We start from the raw sequence: 22,119 nt of genomic DNA on the forward strand, positions 1-22,119 counted from the left end.
CCACACAGCCCATTAGTAACAATGCAGATTGACTTTAAAAAAAATATTAGATCACTCAGACAATACAGTAATATTCAGATATCACATTCTTTTGTGAATATGATAAAGTGCTAACAAACTTGCTGAAAATAAAGCACAGAGGATGTCTTTGCAAACTGATTCATGAAGCCATTATACGTAGCAATCAGAGGAAGTCTTGCTGATTTTTTTTCAGATATAAATGTTAACTTTTTGAGCAATTCTTCAGGAGCAAAAGTTTTGTCCACTCTTCAAACAAAAGTAGAATTTAAACACATGCCACAAATGCCAGCTTTCTTTTAAACATGAAGTCATCAAATATTAGCTTACTCCAATTAATCACCAGATGTTTTAGATTTACTGTAATGCTCATTACTTTAGCTTTGCCGACATCACTTTGGATGTCACCCGGATTTGTCTACTTGCATTCATTTGCATACTAACCATGACATTAATTAAAGGGTGTGTGGTTACAAATGAGAAGAAACATGGCTTAGAATTTCTCATTTTAGGGAAAATGGAACACTTTGTCCTCTTTTCTCTCAGTAGTTTCTGCAAATCTACCATCAGCTGAGGAGCCCTGAGTGACAATCATAAACAACAGTCACACACTTCACACTTCAGTAAGTACAGGTAATCAATCAGTAAATAACTCTTACTCAAAGAAAGTGGTCCAACCAATGTCATCTGTTTTAGTTGCCAGCAGGCCACTATTCCCGTTGTACGTCAGCACAATCAGCTCCTGGTTCAGCAGTAATACCGTCTTTAGTTTTCCATTAGCGTCAATGGTCAGAGAACACACCTGGTTGTCTGACAGTAAGTGCCGTGGCACCCCGTTGCTATCCCTTCGGATCCTTAAAGTGTTTCCATTGTTGTCAGTCACTTCCACAATGTCATTATCCGGGCTGTAGGAGAAATTGTATATGTAGTCACCGGTGACCAGGCTCATTGTATACTGATGTAACCCGTTTGAATTGAAAACGTATAGCTCCTGCTCAGCTGCTGAAGCAACCTCGTAGAAGCTCATGGAGTTCATTTGTGGCTTGTTTCGATTAACTGCTCGGATGCGGATGTTGCCCAGGTCAGCTATGAAAATGGTCCCATCCGGCGAGACCGCCAGCGAAGATGGAGAATTCAACTTCGCATCTGTGGCATAGCCATCATCCCCCGAGAAACAGTCGCAGTTGACATCATCCTTGCAGTCACAGTCCAATGCCATCCCTGCCAGCAGGGAGATTTCCCCATTGGTTGTCACTTGCCTCACACGGTTTATCTTCTTCTCATCGGTTTCTGCAATGTAGAGTATGCCAGTGTGGGAGACAGCAATGGCACTGGCTGACTCCAGTGCAGAGTGAATGGCCAGCTTGCTGAGCGAGTAATCTATGCCAGGAACCTGACAGTGCATGGGTCGGCCAGCTATAATGCTGACCTGGTGATTCTCAGTTATCCGCAGAATGACATTATTTTCCAGGACATAAAGAGAATTATCCATTGGGTTGATGGCAAGATCCGTTGGCCATTCTAAGCGTACCTAAGTAGAGGAAAATGGGAATTTGCAGCATTGAATCTGGTAATTAAAGCAAGAAAAACTAAATTTCTATGAAAAGGCACTATATGGCTTACATGGCTTTTAAGGTAGTTTCTCTTTTTTGAATGCATACTGCAGTTAGGTAAATATTTGACATTATGAAGGTATTTCAATTTCAATAGAAGTCGAGCTGTCATCTTCAATGGTCTCACTAAATGCCACGCTCTTGCTTATGACTTCAACATTTTTCTTTTTAAAAATAAATTTAGAGTACCCAATTATTTATTTCCAATTAAGGGGCAATTTAGCGTGGCCAATCCACCTAACCAGCATATCTTTGGGTTATGGGGGTGAAACCCATGCAGACACGGGGAGAATATGCAAACTCCACACAGGCAGTGACCCATGGCCAGGATTGAACCCGGGTCCTCAGTGCCGTAGGCAGCAGTGCTAACTACTGCACCACTGTGCCGCAAAACCAGAACCTTTTTCTGATGTAATGTCTATTGTTGGTAACTCTCTTTTTGAGTCATGACCTATATAAACACTCTCTCCCTAACATGTAAGCCTCCCCTTGCACCATAGCCTTGTTAGCAATTCTCTCTCATTCTCACAGCTTCTGATCAAGTACAACCTCTGAGGTAATGCAGACTGCTTATGGATTCTTCCATAACAGAAATCAAACTTCGCCACATCCGTTTCCATTGTTTATATCACAACTTTACCGTAACACCCCATTCTACCATGTGCTCTAATAAATCACATATTGCTTATTTCCTCTAGTACGGAACCCACCAAAATAACTTTTTTTTCTGGATTACACCTTTGCATAAAGCTCCGTAGATATCAGCGATTTCATATTTCCGCTGGAAGTTTTGAGAGTTTAATTTTAAATGCAGCTCGTGATAACTGCTGCAATTTTTAGACGAGCCATTACATGAGCTCAGACCAAGTGGCCACCTTGACTGCCAGTTGTAAAATAAGATATATCCAAAGAATTACAAGATGTTGATAATTTTCATCCTGGTGACACTCACCTAACTAAAGGATCTAATTAAGAATTGCCACATCAATTTAACAAATCCTATGGAAGACAGATATTGCCTTTTCTATAATATTTTACCTGGCTTACATCCATGCTGGAAACACAGCTCAGAGGACGAATTGCTGTTAAGTCATTGGATCCGAGCAACGTGGAAATGATTCCATTTTGGTCAACTTTCCTAATCATGGTTGCATCGACAAAATACATCAGTCCATTCTTATCCACTGCTATCCCTGAGAAGAGCACAAGAACAGTTATGACCGCTGAGGTAAACTCTTATTATGGGTTAGAACACTGTCCTTTCAGGGATTCAAGCTCAAATTCAGCTCAGAATGTCCTTGTAAATTTAGACATTTTTAATCCTTTTGCTGGGAAGCATTATTCCACAGCACCAAACTGCTCACAAAAATGGATCAATTCACAATTAACTGGAAGTTTCACTCAAAGCTGCCGCAAGGATGGCTGACGTGTGAAATTTCATAGTGGTGTTGCAGATGGTGATATTTTGAGGCAGGTGTTGACATGTTAGGTGGCGTAGAGAGAATTTTATCCTGCTATTGACCACATATCAGTTGTGATTCCTTGTTGCTGCTATTGGATGCAAACAAGGAAAAATGATGGAAAATGTTCAGCTCCCCAGGAGTGAATTTCCTCAACTGGGTCAGCACAAAATAGAAAAAATATAGAACCATTACTGTACCTAATGTCTGAAAAAAAAATGAATTATTCAACAAGTTCTGTGGCAGGGAAAGGAGGGGGATACAAATTGGAGAGCAAGGGCACAATACTTTAATTACCTTAAGATGCCAGATCATTCAGTGCAGTTCAGTAGCTCATTCCCTATTGATTTTCAGATGTGTTTGAAGATAAACCCTCTTTTCTTATTTTTCTAAATACCTATGAGTACATATTAGAAATGACAGAATTGTCCTGCTCTGAGATATTGTTTAAAAAAGCGTCCACCAAGAATTACTGATGGCCAGCCAACTAATAAAATATTATATTTTCCTGAACTATTTAGCAGTTAGAGTTGGCTACATGCATAAAATGGGGCACTCATTGGGTTTACCAAATTGGTTCCTAATAATAAAGGTGTGTTGTACACATGTAATTATCTGAAAACATACTTTAATCCTCAAACCCGTGTTTAACTAATTTCTGTGTAATAATACCACCCAATTCTCAAAGATGAAATCTAATCAAACCTCATGATTTTAAACTTGCAAACTTGTTGGATCATTCTTTTGGAAATTTATTTTACTTCAAAATGCCTGAGCCACTGATTTTTTAAGAAATGGTTCTCAGTTGGAAGCAGGATTGTTAGGTACCGAATTGATTTCGATGAAATTATTTAGAGCGATCATAGCTTATCCTTAAATTATTTCTCTACAAATCTGCAGAGTGAATAATTTCTTAGGTTTGTCTTGCTCGAGTTGCCAGGGTATGGATTATTTCTTAATTTTTCAGCAATCGGTGGTGTCAAATAAAGCTCCTGGGTTTATTGAGGCATAGATTTCAGGAATGGGGAAGCACACTTGGATAGCTCCTGAAATCCATGCACAATGAACCCACATTCATTCCCAATAACGCAGGCCCAATGCATACTTTGTGCTAATTTTAATGTTTGTGACAGGCAGCCCAGAACTGAATGTGCTGTTGAGTGACTGCACACCTCAGCAGGAGATCCAGATTTGTATGAGACTAACACCACTCCTCTATGACATACTTAAAAGTTAGAATGCAGATCTGTAAAACATTTTGTGCATCTATAGTTCAAGATAAAAACCATTTTAAATCCATGGTATCCTCCCACAGTCCAAAGATGTGCAGGTTAGGTGGATTGGCCATGATAATATTGCCCGAAAGGTTAGATGGGGTTACGGGGATAGGGCTGGCGGATTGGGCCTCGGTTGGGTGCTCTATAGGAGCAAGGGCCAGTGAAGACTCGATGGGTCGAATGGCCTCCTGTACTGTAGGGATTCTATGAAATCGCTTCCACGTGCGAAAATTGCTAGTACATTTTCTTGAAATTCTTTCACTTCATTAGCTGTATAATGTGGTACATAGGTGCAATAATATGTTGCACATTCCACGTGTTGTCCTATGCTAATTATTCATCTGCAACTAACTGATATCCATGCACACAGAGCCATGTTATCTATCCTTAAATCAACAGTTCATTCTTGTAGAAGGGGTCTATTGTGATGCGGAATCTTGTAATACAATTTTCTAACTAAAGATCACTTAGCCAGCCATGTTCCATAAACATTCCTGCCTTAGGAGCAGATGCACGGATTGAAGTAATTCTCATCATTTCACACAGATGAAGAATAAAAAGTTGCCTCCTTTTGGTCGTGTGCTAGAATTTTTATTTCTCAGTATGAAATGGGTGGGCATTTTCATAAACATTGTCCTGTTTAGCCACTGAATGCACTGCTGTTCAATGTTACTGGTGGACACAATAACTTGCAGTTAGAAAAATGCAGCAGTCATTTGTACATGATGCAGTATCAAACAGAACAGCACTGTGAGTGTACCTACACCAGAGGGACTGCAGCGGTTCAAGAAGGCCACCTTCTCAAGGGCAATTAGGGATGGACAATAAATTCTGGCCTACCTATCGACTCCCACATCACATGAAAGACCATAAAATAAGAATTAAGCAGACAGGCACTGAGGAAATTAAAAAAAAAAGAATACCTCTGGGGCTCATCAGCGTAGCTTCAACCGCCTTCCCCCCATCACCACATCTGGCTTCATCAAATGGCAGGCATTGCTCTCCCGTCCCTGCTACTACCTCTGAATTAGTAGCAAGATCTTTTGCTCCATTGAGAGACTTGATGCGGATGATCTGACGACTGTTTGTATCCGAGACATACAGTGCCCCTGTGACAGGATCAACTGCCATGAAGTACTTGTGGGCAGGGTTGTTGCTTTAAAATGAAAGACAAACACAAATTTGGTTGAGCTTCATACTTCTCAGACTCTGGTTCCAAAGCAAAAAAGAGCATTTTCATTGCTGTAACATTTTTAGAAAAAGTGTATGGTAATGCGTTTAGTGTTCTTATAACTCACCCTAAGCTGCTCCAACAGCATGCCTGCAAATTCTTACTGAGCAACCTGATATTTCCATTTCCAAATTCATTCACACGTGGTTTCCTTGAGCTAGACTGACAAATTCATGCCCAAAATCATGTCAGTTCTATAGACCTGTGCCTACGAGTAGCTTGATTGACATTGCCCACAACTATCTTCACTTAGGACTTACACCTGTCCAAGATCTTCACATCAACTTAGGCTCCACATATTTGTAGAGTGATAGTGTTCCGAGGTTGTAACCTTTAATGTCCCAACAAAAGACTTCATAACTTTAAGGGCATTGAAATGAAATGATAAAAATATAACAATTATTTTTGATTGCTATTACATGAACTGGTCTATGAAAATTAACTAATGGGTTTTGAAGGTCCAGGGCTTTCCTGCTTGTTTCATTAGGGCACGAGTTTCTCACAACAGGATGTCAACACACATTTAAATGAGGTTGAAAATGAATGTAAATACCAACGAGAAACAAACCACATCTGAAATTTTGCTTTGCACACTTTCAGATTACTTGAATCAAAGTTCGAATTTGAAGTCCACAGTTAAATCTTTAAAATGGAAAGTCAGCAAATATTAATGCAAGAGCTTTGTCTTACAACAGTTTGTGATAAATCCCTCTTTCCTCCTCAATAGATTCTGAACTCTGGTTTTCCTAATGATGATGCACTTTATACCCTAAATGATTCTTCATATCAGTCTCTCAGTCTCTACACTATAGCTCTATTCTAACATTTCAAATTGAACACATTCAGCTCCCATGTCATGCATCGTTATTAGTTTTTCTAGCATCTGGTTTCTCTTGCTGCCACCATGTTTATGCAGAACAAAAATGTTGAAATCTGGTTGTCAAAGATATAAACAATTGTACCATGATAAAGAATACCTCAATTTTGCTGACCATTTGTGCTTTACTCAAGGAACTCAATGGAAAGACTTAAAAACAAAGAACAAAGAAAATTACAGCACAGGAACAGGCCCTTCAGCCCTCCCAGCCTGCGCCGATCCAGATCCTTTATCTAAACCTGTCACCTATTTTCCAAGGACCCCCACTCTTGGAAAAAGCTTGTTGCTATCCACCCTGTCCATACCTCTCATTATTTTGTAGGCCTCAATCAGGTCCCTCCTCAACCTCCGTCTTTCCAACAAAAACAATCCTAATCTACTCAACCTTTCTTCATAGCTAACACCCTCCATACCGGGCAACATCCTGGTGAACCACCTCTGCACCCTCTCTATAGCATCCACATCCTTCTGGTAATGTAAAATGAAAATGAAAATCGCTTATTGTCACAAGTAGGCTTCAAATGAAGTTACTTTGAAAAGCCCCTAGTCGCCACATTCCGGCGCCTGTACGGGGAGGCTGGTACGGGAATTGAACCGTGCTGCTGGCCTGCCTTGATCTGCGTTAAAAGCCAGCGATTTAGCCCCGTGTGCTAAAGCAACCCCCATGTGGCGACCAGAACTGCACGCTGTATTCCAAATGTGGCCTAACCAAAGTCCTATACAACTGTAACATGACTTGCCGACTCTTGTACTCAATACCCCGTCCGATGAAGGCAAGCATGCTGTATGCCTTCTTGACCACTCTTTCGACCTGCGTTGCCACCTTCAGGGTACAATGGACCTGAACTCCCAGATCTCTCTGTACATCAATTTTCCCCAGGACTCTTCCATTGACCGTATAGTCCGCTCTTGAATTAGATCTTCCAAAATGCATCACCTCGCATTTTCCTGGATTGAACTCCATCTGCCATTTCTCTGCTCAACTCTCCAATTTATTTATATTTTGCTGTATTCTCTGAATGTCCTCCTCAATATCTGCAACTCCACCAATCTTAGTATCATCTGCAAACTTGCTAATCAGACCACCTATACCTTCGTCCAGATTATTTATGTATATCACAAACAACAGTGGTCCGAGCACGGATCCCTGTGGAATGCCACTTGTCACCTTTCTCCATTTTGAGACACTCCCTTCCACCACTACTCTCTGTCTCCTGTTGCCCAGCCAGTTCTTTATCCATCTAGCTACTACACCCTGAACCCCATACGACTTCACTTTTTCCATCAACCTGCCATGGGAAACTTTATCAAACGCCTTACTGAATGAAGTCCATGTATATAACATCTACAGCCCTTCCCTCATCAATTAACGTTGTCACTTCCTCAAAGAATTCTATTAGGTTTGTAAGACATGACCTTCCCTGCACAAAACCATGCTGCCTATCACCGATAAGTCTATTTTCTTCCAAATGTGAATAGATCCTATCCCTCAGTATCTTCTCCAACAGTTTGCCTACCACTGACGTCAAGCTCACAGGTCTATAATTCCCTGGATTATCCCTGCTACCCTTCTTAAACAAAGGGACAACATTAGCAATTCTCCAGTCCTCCGGGACCTCACCCGTGCTCAAGGATGATGCAAAGATATCTGTTAAGGCCCCAGCTATTTCTTCCCTCGCTTCCCTCAGTAACCTGGGATAGATCCCATCCGGACCTGGGGACTTGTCCACCTTAATGCCTTTTAGAATACCCCAAACTACCCCCTTCCTTATGCCGACTTGACCTAGAGTATTTAAACATCCATCCTTAGCCTCAACATCCGTCATGTCCCTCTCCTTAGTGAATACCGATGCAAAGTACTCATTAAGAACCTTACCCATTTCCTCTGACTCCACGCATAAATTCCCTCTTTTGTCTTTGAGTGGGCCAATCCTTTCTCTCGTTACCCTCTTGCTCCTTATATACGAATAAAAGGCTTTGGGATTTTCCTTAACCCTGTTAGCCAAAGATATTTCATGACCCCTTTTAGCCCTCCTTGTTGCGCGTTTGAGATTTGTCCTACTTTCCCGATATTCCTCCAAAGCTCCATCAGATTTAAGTCGCCTAGATCTTATGTATGTTTCCTTATTCATCTTAGCTAGTCTCACAAATCCACCCGTCATCCATGGTTCCCTAATCTTGACACTTCTATCCCTCAATTTCACAGGGACATGTCTGTCCTGCACTCTAATCAACCTTTCCTCAAATGACTCCCACATTTCAAATGTGGATTTACCCTTAAACAGCTGCTCCCAATCCACATTCCCTAGCTCCTGTCGAATTTTGTTATACTTGGCCTTTCCCCAATTTAGCACTCTTTCTTTTAGGACCACTCTCATCTTTGTCCGTGAGTATTCTAAAACTTATGGAATTGTGATCGCTATTCCCAAAGTAATCACCGACTGAAACTTTAACCACCTGGCCGGGATCATTCCCCAATACCAGGTCCAGTACGGCCCCTTCCCGAGTCGGACTATTTACATACTGCTCTAAAAAACTCTCCTGGATGCGCCTTACAAATTCTGTTCCAGCTATGCCTCCAACACTGCATGAGTCCCATTCAATGTTGGGGAAGTTAAAATCTCCCATCACGCCCACCCTATTGCTCCTACATTTTTCTATAATCTGTCTACATATTTGTACCTCTACTTCACGCTCGCTTTTGGGAGACCTGTAGTAAAGTCCCAACAATGTTAGTGCACCCTTCCTATTTCTTAGCTCTACCCATATTGCCTGAGTGCTCGAATCCTCCATTGTGCCCTCCTTAAGCATAGCTGTGATATCATCTCTGACCAGTAATGCAACTCCTCCACCCCTTTTACCTCCCTCTCCATTCCTCCTGAAGCATCAATAACCTGGGCTATTTAGTTGCCAGTCTTGCCCTTCCCTCAACCAAGTCTCCGTAATACCAATAACATCATATTCCCAGGTACTAATCCAAGCCCTAAGTTCATCTGCCTTACCTGCTACACTTCTCGCATTGAAACAAATGCACCTCAGACCACCTGTGCCTTTGTGTTCATCATCTCGTCCCTGTCTACTCTTCCCCTTAGTCACATTGAGTTTACTATCTAGTACCCTACTGGCTTTAGTTGCTGCCTCTTTACTGACCTCTAACTTCCTAATCTGGTTCCCATCCCCCTGCCACATTAGTTTAAAACCTCCCCAACAGTGTTAGCAAAAGCACCCCCTAGGACATTGGTTCCAGTCCTGCCCAGGTATAGACCATCTGATTTGTAATGGTCCCACCGCCCCCAGAACCGGTTCCAATGTCCCAAAAATCTGAACCCCTCCCTCCTGCACCATCTCTCAAGCCATGTATTCATTCTGACTATTCTTGAATTTCTACTCTGACTGTCTCGTGGCACTGGTAGCAATCCTGAGATTACTACCTTTGAGGTCCTACATTTTAACTTATCTCCTAACTCCCTAAATTCTGATTGTAGGACCTCATCCCATTTTTTACCTATATCATTGGTGCCTATATGCACCACGACAACTGGCTGTTCACCCTCCCCCTTCAGTATGTCCTGCAGCCGATCTGAGACATCCCTGACCCGTGCACCCGGGAGGCAACATACCATTCGGGAGTCTCGTTTTCGACCACAGAAACGCCTGTCTACTGCCCTTATGATTGAATCCCCTATGACTATAGCCCTGCCAGTCTTTTTCCCGCCCTTCTGTGCAGCAGAGCCAGCCACAGTGCCATGAGCCTGGCTACTACCGCCTTCCGCTGGTGAATCATCTCCCCCAACAGTATCCAAAATGGTATACCTGTTTTGGAGGGAGACGACCGCAGGGGACACCTGCCTTCCTGCTCTTTCTCTGCCTTTTGGTCACCCATTCCCTGTCTCCCTCACCAATCCTAATCTGCAGTGTGACCAACTCACTGAACGTGGATCCACGACCTCCTCAGCATCGCGGATGCTCCAAAGTGAGTCCATCCGCAGCTCCAGACTCGTCATGCGGTCTAACAGGAGTTGCAGCTGGACACACTTCCCGCACATGAAGGAGTCAGGGGCATCGGCCGCGTCCCTGAACTCCCACATTGAGCACGAGGAGCATAACACGGGTCTGGGATCTCCTGCCATTTTTACACTTTACCTTAACTGATTACAAATATAATATCAAATAATGAATAAGTGAAAGGCATAAGGATTTTACTTACCAATCACAATATTTACCAACCCATGAAGAGTTAAATTTCTCCCAGCTACTTACCTTCCCGACAGACCCCTGGCAACTGCTCCCACTGAAAATCTGAAGCTATAACTTGCGGAAAAAAGAAAAAGTAAAGAGAGAGCTTACCTGATATTCACTCACCCTCTTAGGTTAGAGGAGATGGGAGACACTACAAGTGTAGTGTCTCGGGTTTAGCAACCTCACAACTTAAATACAGGTAAAAATCAAACACATAAGCACCTACCTGATTCCCAAGCTGCACTCCGGCTCCCTCTCTTTCTCCCGCTCCCGGAAATGAAGGCCGCTAGAACCTGGGGGCAAGTTTAAACACCTACCTGAATCCCAAGCTGCACTCGCTGCGCTCCGGCTCCCTCCCCCTCTCCCTCTCCCGGAAATGAAGGCCGCTGGAACATGGGGGCAAGTTTAAACACCTACCTGAATCCCAAGCTGCGCTCGCTGCGCTCCGGCTCCCTCTCTCTGTCCCGCTCCCGGAAATGAAGGCCGCTGGAGCCTGGGGGCAAGTTTAAACACCTACCTGATTCCCAAGCTGCACTCAGGCTCCCTCTCTCCCGCTCCCGGAAATGAAGGCCGCTGGAAATCTGGGGGCAAGTTTAAACACCTACCTGAATCCCAAGCTGCACTCGCTGCGCTCCGGCTCCCTCCCCCTCTCCCGCTCCCGGAAATGAAGGCCGCTGGAACATGGGGGCAAGTTTAAACACCTACCTGAATCCCAAGCTGCGCTCGCTGCGCTCCGGCTCCCTCTCTCTGTCCCACTCCCGGAAATGAAAGCCGCTGGAGCCTGGGGGCAAGTTTAAACACCTACCTGATTCCCAAGCTGCACTTGGGCTCCCTCTCTCCCGCTCCCGGAAATGAAGGCCGCTGGAACCTGGGGGCAAGTTTAAACACCTACCTGAATCCCAAGCTGCACTCGCTGCACTCCGGCTCCCTCCCTCTCTCCCGCTCCCGGAAATGAAGGCCGCTGGAACCTGGGGGCAAGTTTAAACACCTACCTGAATCCCAAGCTGCACTCCGGCTCCCTCTCTCTCTCTCTCCCACTCCCGGAAATGAAGCCCGCTGGAACATGGGGGCAAGTTTAAACACCTACCTGAATCCCAAGCATCACTCGCTGCACTCCGGCTCCTTCTTTCTCTCCCGCTCCCGGAAATGAAGGCCGCTGGAACCTGGGGGCAAGTTTAAACACCTACCTGAATCCCAAGCTGCACTCGCTGCACTCCGGCTCCCTCCCTCTCTCCCGCTCCCGGAAATGAAGGCCGCTGGAACCTGGGGGCAAGTTTAAACACCTACCTGAATCCCAAGCTGCACTCCGGCTCCCTCTCTCTCTCTCTCCCACTCCCGGAAATGAAGCCCGCTGGAACATGGGGGCAAGTTTAAACACCTACCTGAATCCCAAGCATCACTCGCTGCACTCCGGCTCCTTCTTTCTCTCCCGCTCCCGGAAATGAAGGCCGCTGGAGCCTGGGGGCAAGTTTAAACACCTACCTGAATCCCAAGCTGCACTCACTGCGCTCTGGCTCCATCTCTCTCTCCCGCTCCCGGACTTGTCTTATAACTCAATGCCAGCCATTTGTAATCCCTCATAGCTATGGTATCCCAGTTGATTTGTCAAACGATGCATGTGCTGTTCTAATAAAAACCCAATCTATCAACTTATCTGCACAGAAACATAACTTCACAAGAGCATATGCCACTAAAAAGTAGATTTAAAAGATTAAACAATATGATGAGTTCAATAAAGGACTACAAAATAAGTCTACACATCATAAAGGAGATAGTAGCATTTTGGTAAATACGGTCTATATTACATACTGTTAACAGTAAATCCATATCACCAGATGATGTCTCTGTCCATGATTTTCTTTTTAAAAAAAGGATGACATTTTAACACATTTGTTTCCAGGGCTCCTCCATTTAACCCCAGACATTTTCCATTTTGTTTTTCCTCATCAATTATCTTTGCTATTCCTTTACATTTCCGAAAATAACTGAAGCCTTGCTGGAGTGGGATTCACAGATAACAATCACCTTCTCTCTTCTACCTTGCTCAAGCAGTGACTATTCTGGAATATTTCTGAACTGACTCTGAGTGTCAGCAGCCTATTTAATCACAAGCAAATCAAATCTTGACCCTTGGGCACTCAGTGTCCATATTTGCCCATGTCAAGTTGGGATTGTAGGACAATGTTTAGGAACTGGAAACTTGACAGATTTTTCATTCTCCAACCTAGGGCTGTTGAAGCAAATTGTAGCTCTGCTAGTGCCTGAATTGAGAGCATCCAGCTCAATAGTAACTGGAGACTTTCCTCCTCAGCTCAGTTGCTCCTTGCTTAATACTGGAGAACTAGAGAGACAACCAGTCTTCTATTTTGTTGAACAAAAATTGGAACATACATCATGAGGTTCTCACTGGTAGTCCTCATTCATGGTCCCAGAGAATCTAACTGTTTTACACATTATACACAGATAGTTGTGTGCATTATGACCTTGGACTGTACTTAGTAAAACATGAGACATGAAAGAGGAAATTACAGAGAGGGGCAAGAATATAAAATTGTTATAATGGGAGACTTTACATTGATTAGAACAGTAACAAAGGGCAGAGACGGGAAAGAATTTCTGGAGCGTATTCAGAGGAATTTTATCCAGCAGTATGTTTCCGGTCCAATGAGGAATGAAGCATTGCTGGACCCTGTGTTCTGGGGAATGAGGCGAGTCCAGTAGGTCAAGTGTCAGTACATTTAGGGGTCAGTTATAATAGTATCATAAGGTTTAGGTCAACTATGGAAAAGGACAAGCAGCAATCCAGAGTAACTGGGGTGAGAATGGATCTAGCCCAGCTAAATTTGAATCAAAAACTTTGGCAGGCAAACTGTAATGGAGTAATGGGATGCCTTTAAAGAAGAGTTTTAAAATATTTAATTGACAGGATGTGGGCATCGCTGGTTAGTCCAGCATTTATTGCCCATCCCTACTTGTTCTTCAGAATGTGGTGGTGAGTTACCTTCTTGAACCACTGCAGTCCTTCAGGTACACCCACAGTGCTGTTCGGGAGGGATTTCCAGGATTTTGCCCCCAGCGACAGCAAAGGAACAGCGTCAGGGTGGTGAGTGACTTCCTATTCTTTCTTTGCTTCTCTGATTTGTTTTTCTATTTTCCTTTTGAATCTTCTGCATTGAACCTGGTTCGATACCTGTGGCTCCTGTTTTTCTCGATGGTAATGGTCGTGGGTTTGGAAGGTGCTGTTTAAGGAACCTTGGTGAATTACTGCAGTGCATCTTGTAGATGGTACCCAGGGACAGTCAAGGCAGAGGTTCAAGGTGAGAAGGGGCAAGTTTAAGGGAGAGTGATGGGTGCCTGGAATGCGCTGCCAGAGGATGTGGTGGAAGCAGGCACATTAGCAACATTTAAGAGAGATCTGGATGGGTACATGAATAGGGAGGAAATAGAGGGATATGGACCGAGTAAGGGCAGAAGGTTTTTTTTAAAGTTAGGGCATCATGATTGGGACAGGCTTGGAGGGCCGAAGGGCCTATTCCTGTGCTGTACTTTTCTTTGTTCTACATTCTCACAAGTGGCAAAAATAGGGCAGAGCCCCAAGATGGCAAAGATGATGGAGAGTAAGATGAAGCAGAAAAAGGATGCCAATGGCGGATGTCAGCTGGATTGCGCAATATGAGAACCAGGCTCAGTGCAGGAGATTCACAAGGAAAACGAAAAACAAATCAGAGAAACAAAGAGAGAATAGGAAAAGTGACTGGCAGCTAACATAAAAGGGAATCCAAATTCTTCTTTCAGCACATAATTAATAAAAGAGTGGTAAAAGGAGGAGTGGGGTTGATTATAGACTTAAAAGCAGATTTATACATGAAGGCAGGTGACATGGTTGAGGTATGAAATGAGTATTTTGCATCTGTCGTTACCAGTAAAGAAGATGCTGCCCAAGTCATACAGAAGGGGAGGTAGCCGAGACATTTATTAGACCAAAAATTGACCGAGGTGTTATTAGACTATTTTCTAAATGGGGAAATGCTTAGGAAATTAGGAGCACAAAGGAACTTGTGTGTCCTTGGTCAAGATTCTCTTAAGGTTAACGTGCAGGTTCAGTCGGCAGTTAGGAAGGCAAATGCAATGTTTGCATTCACGTTGAGAGGGCTGGAATACAAGATTAGGGATGTACTTCTGAGACTGTATAGGCTCTGGTCAGACCCCATTTGGAGTTTTGTGAGCAGTTTTGGGCCCCGTGTCTAAGGAAGGATATGTTGGCCTTGGAAAGGGTCCAGAGGAGGTTCAAAAGAATGATCCCTGGAATGAAGAGTTTGTCGCATGAGGAACAGTTGAGGACTCTGGGTCTCTACCCATTGCCATTTAGAAGGATGAGGGGGATCTTATTGTAACTTACAGGATACTGCAAGGCCTGGATAGGGGGCACGTGGAAAGGATGCCTCCACTTGTCGTAAAAACTAGAAGCAGAGGACACCATCTCAGATGAAAGGGACGATCCTTTAAAACAGAGAGGAGGAGAAATTTCTTCAGCCAGAGAGTGGTAAATCTGTGGAACTCTTTGCCACAGAAGGCTGTGGAGGCCAAATCACTGAGTGTCTTTAAGACAGAGATAGATAGGTTCTTGATTGATGAGGGGATCAGGGGTTATGGGGAGAAGGCAGGAGAATGGGGATGAGAAAAATATCAGTCATGATTGAATGGCGGAGCAGACTCGATGGGCCGAGTGGCCTAATTCTGCTCTGATATCTTATGGGCTTATAGATAGGCTAGCTGTACTGAGAGTTGAAAATATTTCACACCCTTATTCAAAAAGGATGTAAGGATAAGCCCATTACAAGCTAATAGCATAAACCTTGGTGGTGGGTAAGCTTTTGGAATCGAAGACAAGGGGCTGGATTCTCTGCCCCGCCGTGCCACATTTCTGTTTCACTCCTCCAGCGGGATGCTCCGTTACGCCGACCGGTCAATGGGGTTTCTCATTGTGGGGCAGCCCCACGCCACGCCGTCGGGAAACCCGGGCTGCCGGAAAAACGGAGCATCCCGCCAGCGGAGAATCAAGCCCAAGGTTTTCAGGCCCTTTGCACTGCCAGGATCGTCTTGTCTGACTGAAAAACAATTAACTTTGGCTGAGCTCCCAAATTTCCTGTGGCGGGTCTGAAAAATCCCGGCTGATAATTTGGGACAAAATGTAGTCACTCGGGCAAATGTGAATTAATGAAGGAAAGCCAGCAGTCATTTGTTAAGGGCAAATTGTGTTCAAGAAACGTGTTTATTTTTTTGATGAGGTAACTGAAAGGGTAGAGGCATGTAATGTGGCTGATGTATTATACCTGGACTTCTAAAAGGCATTTGGTAAAGTGCCATAAACAGACTTGTGAACAATGTTAGAGCTCATGAAATATATAATCAGTACCAGCATGGATACAACTTTGGCTAAGTGACAGGAAACAGAGAGTAGTGACGAGCAGCCTTTTTATGGACTGGAACAAGGTTTATAGTGGGATTGGTGTAAGGATTCCTTCATTTCTTGATATATCTCAATGATCTAGACTTGGGTGTGCAGGGCACAATTTCAAAATTTGCGGATAACTCAAAATTTGGAAGTGCTGTGAACTGTGAGGAGGATAGTGTTGAACTTGAAAAGGGCTTAGTCAGGGTGTTAGAATTAGTGGACAAATGTAATTTAATGCGAGAAAGTGTGAAGTGATTTATTTTGGTCGGAAGAACAAAGAGAGGAAATATAAAGAAAGGCTATAATTCTAAAGAGGGTGCAAGACCAGAAGGACCTGGGGTCACCACAACCGTGTGCACACTGCCCAAAGGCAGGTACCTGGCTCCTGGTTGTTTTTTCATGTCTCTGTATCCTGTGCCAATCTGTACATTTTTCAGTAACTTCCTTCAATTTTCAAGGCAGCCGACATTGATATTCTCTTCCTTACTCTTCTTCCTTGAAATCTTTCCTCTGTAGCGTCTCTTACAAGTCAGTTTCCTCTTAAGATCCTTCTTACCCAGACTGTCTGTTTCTAATTAAGTTTTGCAAATTTCTTGGCTCATTTATTCTCCACAGAACTTCATAATTTGTCACTTTTTCTGTCCCGCTGATCCTTACCATTCTTCGCCAAACTCACATTTAAGAGCTATTTAGCTTTAGTCCAAGTCTCACATTCATACAAAACAAAACTCCAAATCAAGCCCTTTTTATAAGTTGCTTGAGTTATTCATTCAGTTTTCTGGTCAGCAACCGTCTCTTACCGAATACAACCGCTCCCATTGCTATCCTTGCTCTTATTTCTGTGTTGCTCCTTTTTCTGCAGATTTTATGCTTCTCAAATACTTGAATTCTTGCACCTGCTCTAGTTTTCTTCCTTCTATGAATATGTGAATATTTCTTGGTGATTTTGATATTCACATCACTTTGGGATGAGGCATCCCAAAGTTCATGCCTGCTGTTACTAGTCCGAATTCTTGTTCTTGCAATCCTTCTTCTATGCTTGCTACAATTGCTTTGACATCTGCAAATCTAATGTTATCACTCCACCCCCAATCCTAATGCTATATTGTGTTTACAAATGCTTCTTTGATCATTGCTTTTGCATAGACAGTGAAGAGGACTGGTGATAAACAAAATTGGAAGAGGCGTTCAACAAGAGTGTTATTTATCAACGGCAATGTACATATCTGCACATATCATTGAGGGTAGCAAGGCAGGTTGAGAGAGCAGTTACTAGAGTGTATGAAATCCTGGGCTTTATAAATAGGGGCATAAAGTACAAGACACACATGTGATGATAAACCTGTATAAAATCTATACAAAAATATAAACTGGTTTGGGCTCAAGTGGAGTATTATGTTTAGTTCTGGACATCGCCCGTAAGAAAGATGTGAAGGCTTCAGAGAGGATGCAGTAAAGATTCATGAGAATGTTTCCAGGGATGAGGAACTTCAATTGCAAAGTTAGATTGGAGAAACTGGGGTTGTTTGCCTGAGGGAAGAAAAGATCAAGAGGGGATTTGTTCATTAGGGATATGGAGAGAGTAGAGAGGGAGAAGCGTTTCTCATTGGTGGAAGGATTGAGAATCAGAGGACATGGTGAGCTAAAGAAGCAATGGTGACAGAAGGAAAAACGTTTGTTTTTATGCAGCATGTGGTTAGGATCTGGAATGTACTGCCCAAGAGCGATGGAGGCAGATTCAATAGTTACTTCCAAAAAGTAATTGGATAATTATCTGAAGCAGGGCTACAGGAAAAAGTGGGAGAGTGGGCATGGATGAGTTGCTTTTGCAAAGGGCTGGCACAGACAGATTGGGCTAAATGACCTCATTCTGTACTATAACCATTCTATGATTCAGATGCTAAGGATGCTTCAAAATGCCCTACAGCCAATGACTTATTCACAGAGAGCGTATGCAAAAGCTATAGCCAGCTGATACACAGCAAGTTTTCACAATCAGCAATGGAATAAATGACCAGATTATCTGTTGTGTGGCTTTGGTTGAGAAATAAAGGCTGGTTGAGGATACTGGAGAACATCCCTTTTTGGGGAAGCCATGGCACCTTTTACATCCATCTGAGTGGCGAGATGGGACTTCAATTTAGTATTTTCTTCAAAAGACAGCAGTGTTCCCTCAATATTATAAAGCCATAGAAAAATTGGTTGCACCCTATAGAGCCCTGAAGCTGATCCATTTTCCTCCGACTTTTTTTCCGATAAACTGTATACAAGGGGCTAGTCTACAAATAACTACTAACTATTGATGGTACCTTTCATTACAAGCATTTATTTTCAGAGTTACCTTTGTTAACAACAGGTTAAGCAGTAACAGGACAAAAAAGAAAGAGACAATATATTTTTTCTGAAGAAGGTATGTTAAAGCGATTGGCTTACCTATGTCTAAAATCTTTATTTCTTTGTGGAAAGACGGCAAAAGAAAAAGAGGAACAGGCAAAAATTATCCAAGACATACATTGTTGCATCACTAGTTTGTTAAATATTTGCTGAAGTTATTAAAACCGAAAGAGGTGACAGGCAAAATTGTACTGAAGAGCAAGGAGAGATAGATACGGTGGCTACAATATTGGTGAAACTTCATATATAATTGTCGAGGTTGGTACATTGAACATTTCAAATGTATCGTTCACACTTTCTTACTGTGCTGTTAATATTACTGTTGTAACATCTCAGGAGGTTAGATCCAACTAACTCAGTAAGTCAACCTGTTAGCATGATTTTTGTTCCAATGAAATGCAAATGGCAATAATGAATTGAAATATTAATATTTCAGATTGTTCCAACACTCAATATAGACATGCTTGAGCTGTTAATAGAAGTGAGTGAAATAAAAATAAATAGAATGAAAACAAAAATGACCCAACATTGATAACCACCAAATCTGTTTCTCCCTCATACGAAGTATTAGAAAACATTTAATTCATGTATTGACATTTAGCCCACAGTCTGAGCTGATAGACTCACACAATCTCAGAACAGAGCAGGGTACAAATAAATGTAGACATTCTCCCTGTGACATACAATATCTCATATTCAAAATCACATATATAGGGCTTTTTTTTGTTTGGAATTCTAACTCCTTCTGAGCTAGAACTTAGAAGATTTATTGCTGCTTATATCGCCACAAAATTTTAAAACACGCTTTTAGCTTAAACTATAAATCTCAGGCACATTTTTGGTAAACGTGACACTCGATGAAACATTTCTGGAGCCAAGGTGTGGATGTCTGGTTAAGTTACAAGCGATGAGCCAAGTCTCCTCAGTTGAGGAAAGGAGGAGGGGATTCTGGAAGACCGGAAAACATGTAATTCCAATTGATTTTGCTGACAACTTATTATTACGCCCCTCTTTTGGGTCTCTCTGCTCCACATAATGACATCTGCCAAGCATAAGAGCTGAAGTTTCACTCCATGACTTCTGCTGATGATGCCCCTTGGCCACCTGCTAGAAGCTGTTTGAGTGCATCACCAGATGAGAATGAAATTTCACTTTCCCCTCGCTTCCTGCAGGGAAGCACCTGGCTCCAATCAGCATCAATCCAAATGGCATTGTGGAAATCGAAAAGAGCTGGCTGAGGGTGAATCGCAGGCGTGGAATCTGCATGCTATACTCCACAGCACAATGCATTAACCCGCTAGTGCGTTGCATCACCACATTACAAACTTTTCTTCGGAGACATTTAAACCAGCAGCATTCAGGATATCTTCCAATACTTATCAGGGTGTAGTTAATGGGGAATAACTGCGCTTTTATTTGCAAAATGGAATTTCACCCAACTAGCAGGACCCTGAAGGTGGAAGGACATAAGGTCATGAATTATTTTTGACAGAACAGTACAATATCTCACAAAATTAGAAAATATAGGGAAAGATAGACAACATGAATGTTTGAGTCACTATTAATGTACAGAATAATGCCAAAACTGGATCACGTTAAAAATACAATAATCCATCAAAGTGGTTCACATAACATCAAAAGCTGTGAAAACCTTTATCAGTTTAACAACATTGACGACATCTTGTATTCATACTGTGCGGGGGTGGGGGGGGGGGGGTGCAGGCAAATAGGTCAAACGGCTAAGCACGCCACTTCCACAACCCCATGCCATAATATGCTAGGTTGGCAGTTAACAAAGTTGGAAGCCTGCCTGCCATAAGTAAACAAATAATTAAGGGTTATTTAGGTTTGTTGGCAAACCTATTGACCTGAATAATATGCTGCCCATGTCAAAATACATTTTGCATGGTCAGCCAAGCAGGATTGGGCAGGCCATTTCTAAGCACCAATATGAACAAAGGCACAGGGGATTCTCATTTGGGGGGGTGACCTGCATTAATTGGGGGTTTCCCCCCCCAAAAGCTGTCAAAACCTCTTCCTTCTGTGCAGCCTACCTAACTTTGATGCAAGTTAGGACGCTGTGACAAGTTCAAAATAAGTATCTTCCATGAATGCGTTCCAGGATGTGATCTTTTATAAAAACACAAATGAAGAGGAAGGGAAAAGGGGAGGTTTAATGCGTTCCTTTGGTTGTTTCGTTTTGCTAGTAATGAGTCTCAGGGTGGAGAGCAAAGGACATTAATCTTCTGTAATTGAATTTTGTCACTTGTGCTGAGGTAATATGGATCCAAATTTTACTTTACTAGAAGTTGCAGAAAAATATCACACCCATTTATTTCCTACTTAAATTACTTTCATTTCCCAAGAGATGACTATTTGATAGGCCACTTTCTATAGCTCTGAATGCAGTTTTATGACTGAAGAACTACAGTGGGATTTGAAAGAAAAGTACTCTTGTCATATCAGAAGGTGATTTTCTGTGTGCAATGTAACTTATCAGCTTCTTCCATTGTAATTTTGAAAGGATGGATGAACTCCTAGTTTATATTTCCGCAATAAAGCAACCATTATACTTAAAATTTTAGATGGATAGGCTTTTGAACTGCTCATAAGCTTACTGTTACAGGAAAGCACAACATAATAGAAAATCAGGGAGACAGTGGCACAGTGATATTGTTACTGTACTAGTCTGGGACCTGGGTTCAAATCTCGCTACGGCAGATGGTGAAATTTGAATTTAATAAATATCTGGAATTAAAAGTCAAATGATGACCAGGAAACCAATGCCGATTATTGTAAAAACCCATCTGGTTCACTGGCCGACACGTGACTCTAGATCCACTGCAGACTCTTAAACGCCCTCTGAAATGCAGTGTAGTTAGGGAGGGGCAATAAATCCTGGTCCAGCCAGCGACCTCACGTCCCAGAAAAATGAATAGTTTTCCAAAAAAATTATATGGCATTCTATAGCTTACACATTTCAACGTCATACACAACTGCTGCTAGGAGGATACGGAAACATTTTGTTTGACTACCTGCTGAGTGAGAAATGCTGCTTCACGAGATTAACCTTCTGCCAAATGTTTAGCATGTTGTTTTTATTGGGGATTTTTTGAGGAGTGGAAACAGTGAAAGAATATTCTTTGTATTCTTTAAAAAAAATGATGTAAATGAAATGAATGAAAATGAAATGAAAATCGCTTATTGTCACAAGTAGGCTTCAAATGAAGTTACTGTGAAAAGCCCCTAGTCGCCACATTCCGGCGCCTGTTCGGGGAGGCTGTTATGGGAATCGAACCATGCTGCTGGCCTGCCTTGGTCTGCTTTCAAAGCCAGCGATTTAGCCCTGTGCTAAACAGCGATTTAGCCCTGTGCTAAATTATGGGTAGCCCAACAGTTAGAAATCAGTGAGCTTATGCAAAAAATAACTTTTAATTAAAGAAGAAATAGCAACAGCAATTCTAATGTAGCAAGGCATTGTGTAATGTACGTGTATAGTATTTAAATAGTTTGTCTCTGCTGGTGGAACACCACATGATCAGTAGTGATCTGTGT

General features: G+C 42.6%; 1 protein-coding gene across 6 annotated transcripts in view; it reads right to left on the reverse strand.

Annotated features, from left to right (window-relative positions):
- LOC140427083 (teneurin-2-like) overlaps positions 1 to 22,119 on the reverse strand; it is a 3,867,843-nt gene that overhangs the window by 30,429 nt on the left and 3,815,295 nt on the right. For all 6 annotated transcript variants that reach the window (XM_072512582.1, XM_072512581.1, XM_072512584.1 and 3 more), the window contains 4 exons: positions 18,604 to 18,624; positions 5,292 to 5,524; positions 2,670 to 2,824; positions 678 to 1,549 (listed from right to left, as the gene is read on the reverse strand). In XM_072512582.1, coding sequence (XP_072368683.1) covers positions 678 to 1,549; positions 2,670 to 2,824; positions 5,292 to 5,524; positions 18,604 to 18,624 — 1,281 coding nt within the window. The remainder of the gene's footprint in view (positions 1 to 677; positions 1,550 to 2,669; positions 2,825 to 5,291; positions 5,525 to 18,603; positions 18,625 to 22,119) is intronic.

The sequence above is a fragment of the Scyliorhinus torazame genome, chromosome 7 (genome assembly GCF_047496885.1).
Source record: "Scyliorhinus torazame isolate Kashiwa2021f chromosome 7, sScyTor2.1, whole genome shotgun sequence".
In the NCBI taxonomy this organism is placed as follows: domain Eukaryota; kingdom Metazoa; phylum Chordata; class Chondrichthyes; order Carcharhiniformes; family Scyliorhinidae; genus Scyliorhinus; species Scyliorhinus torazame.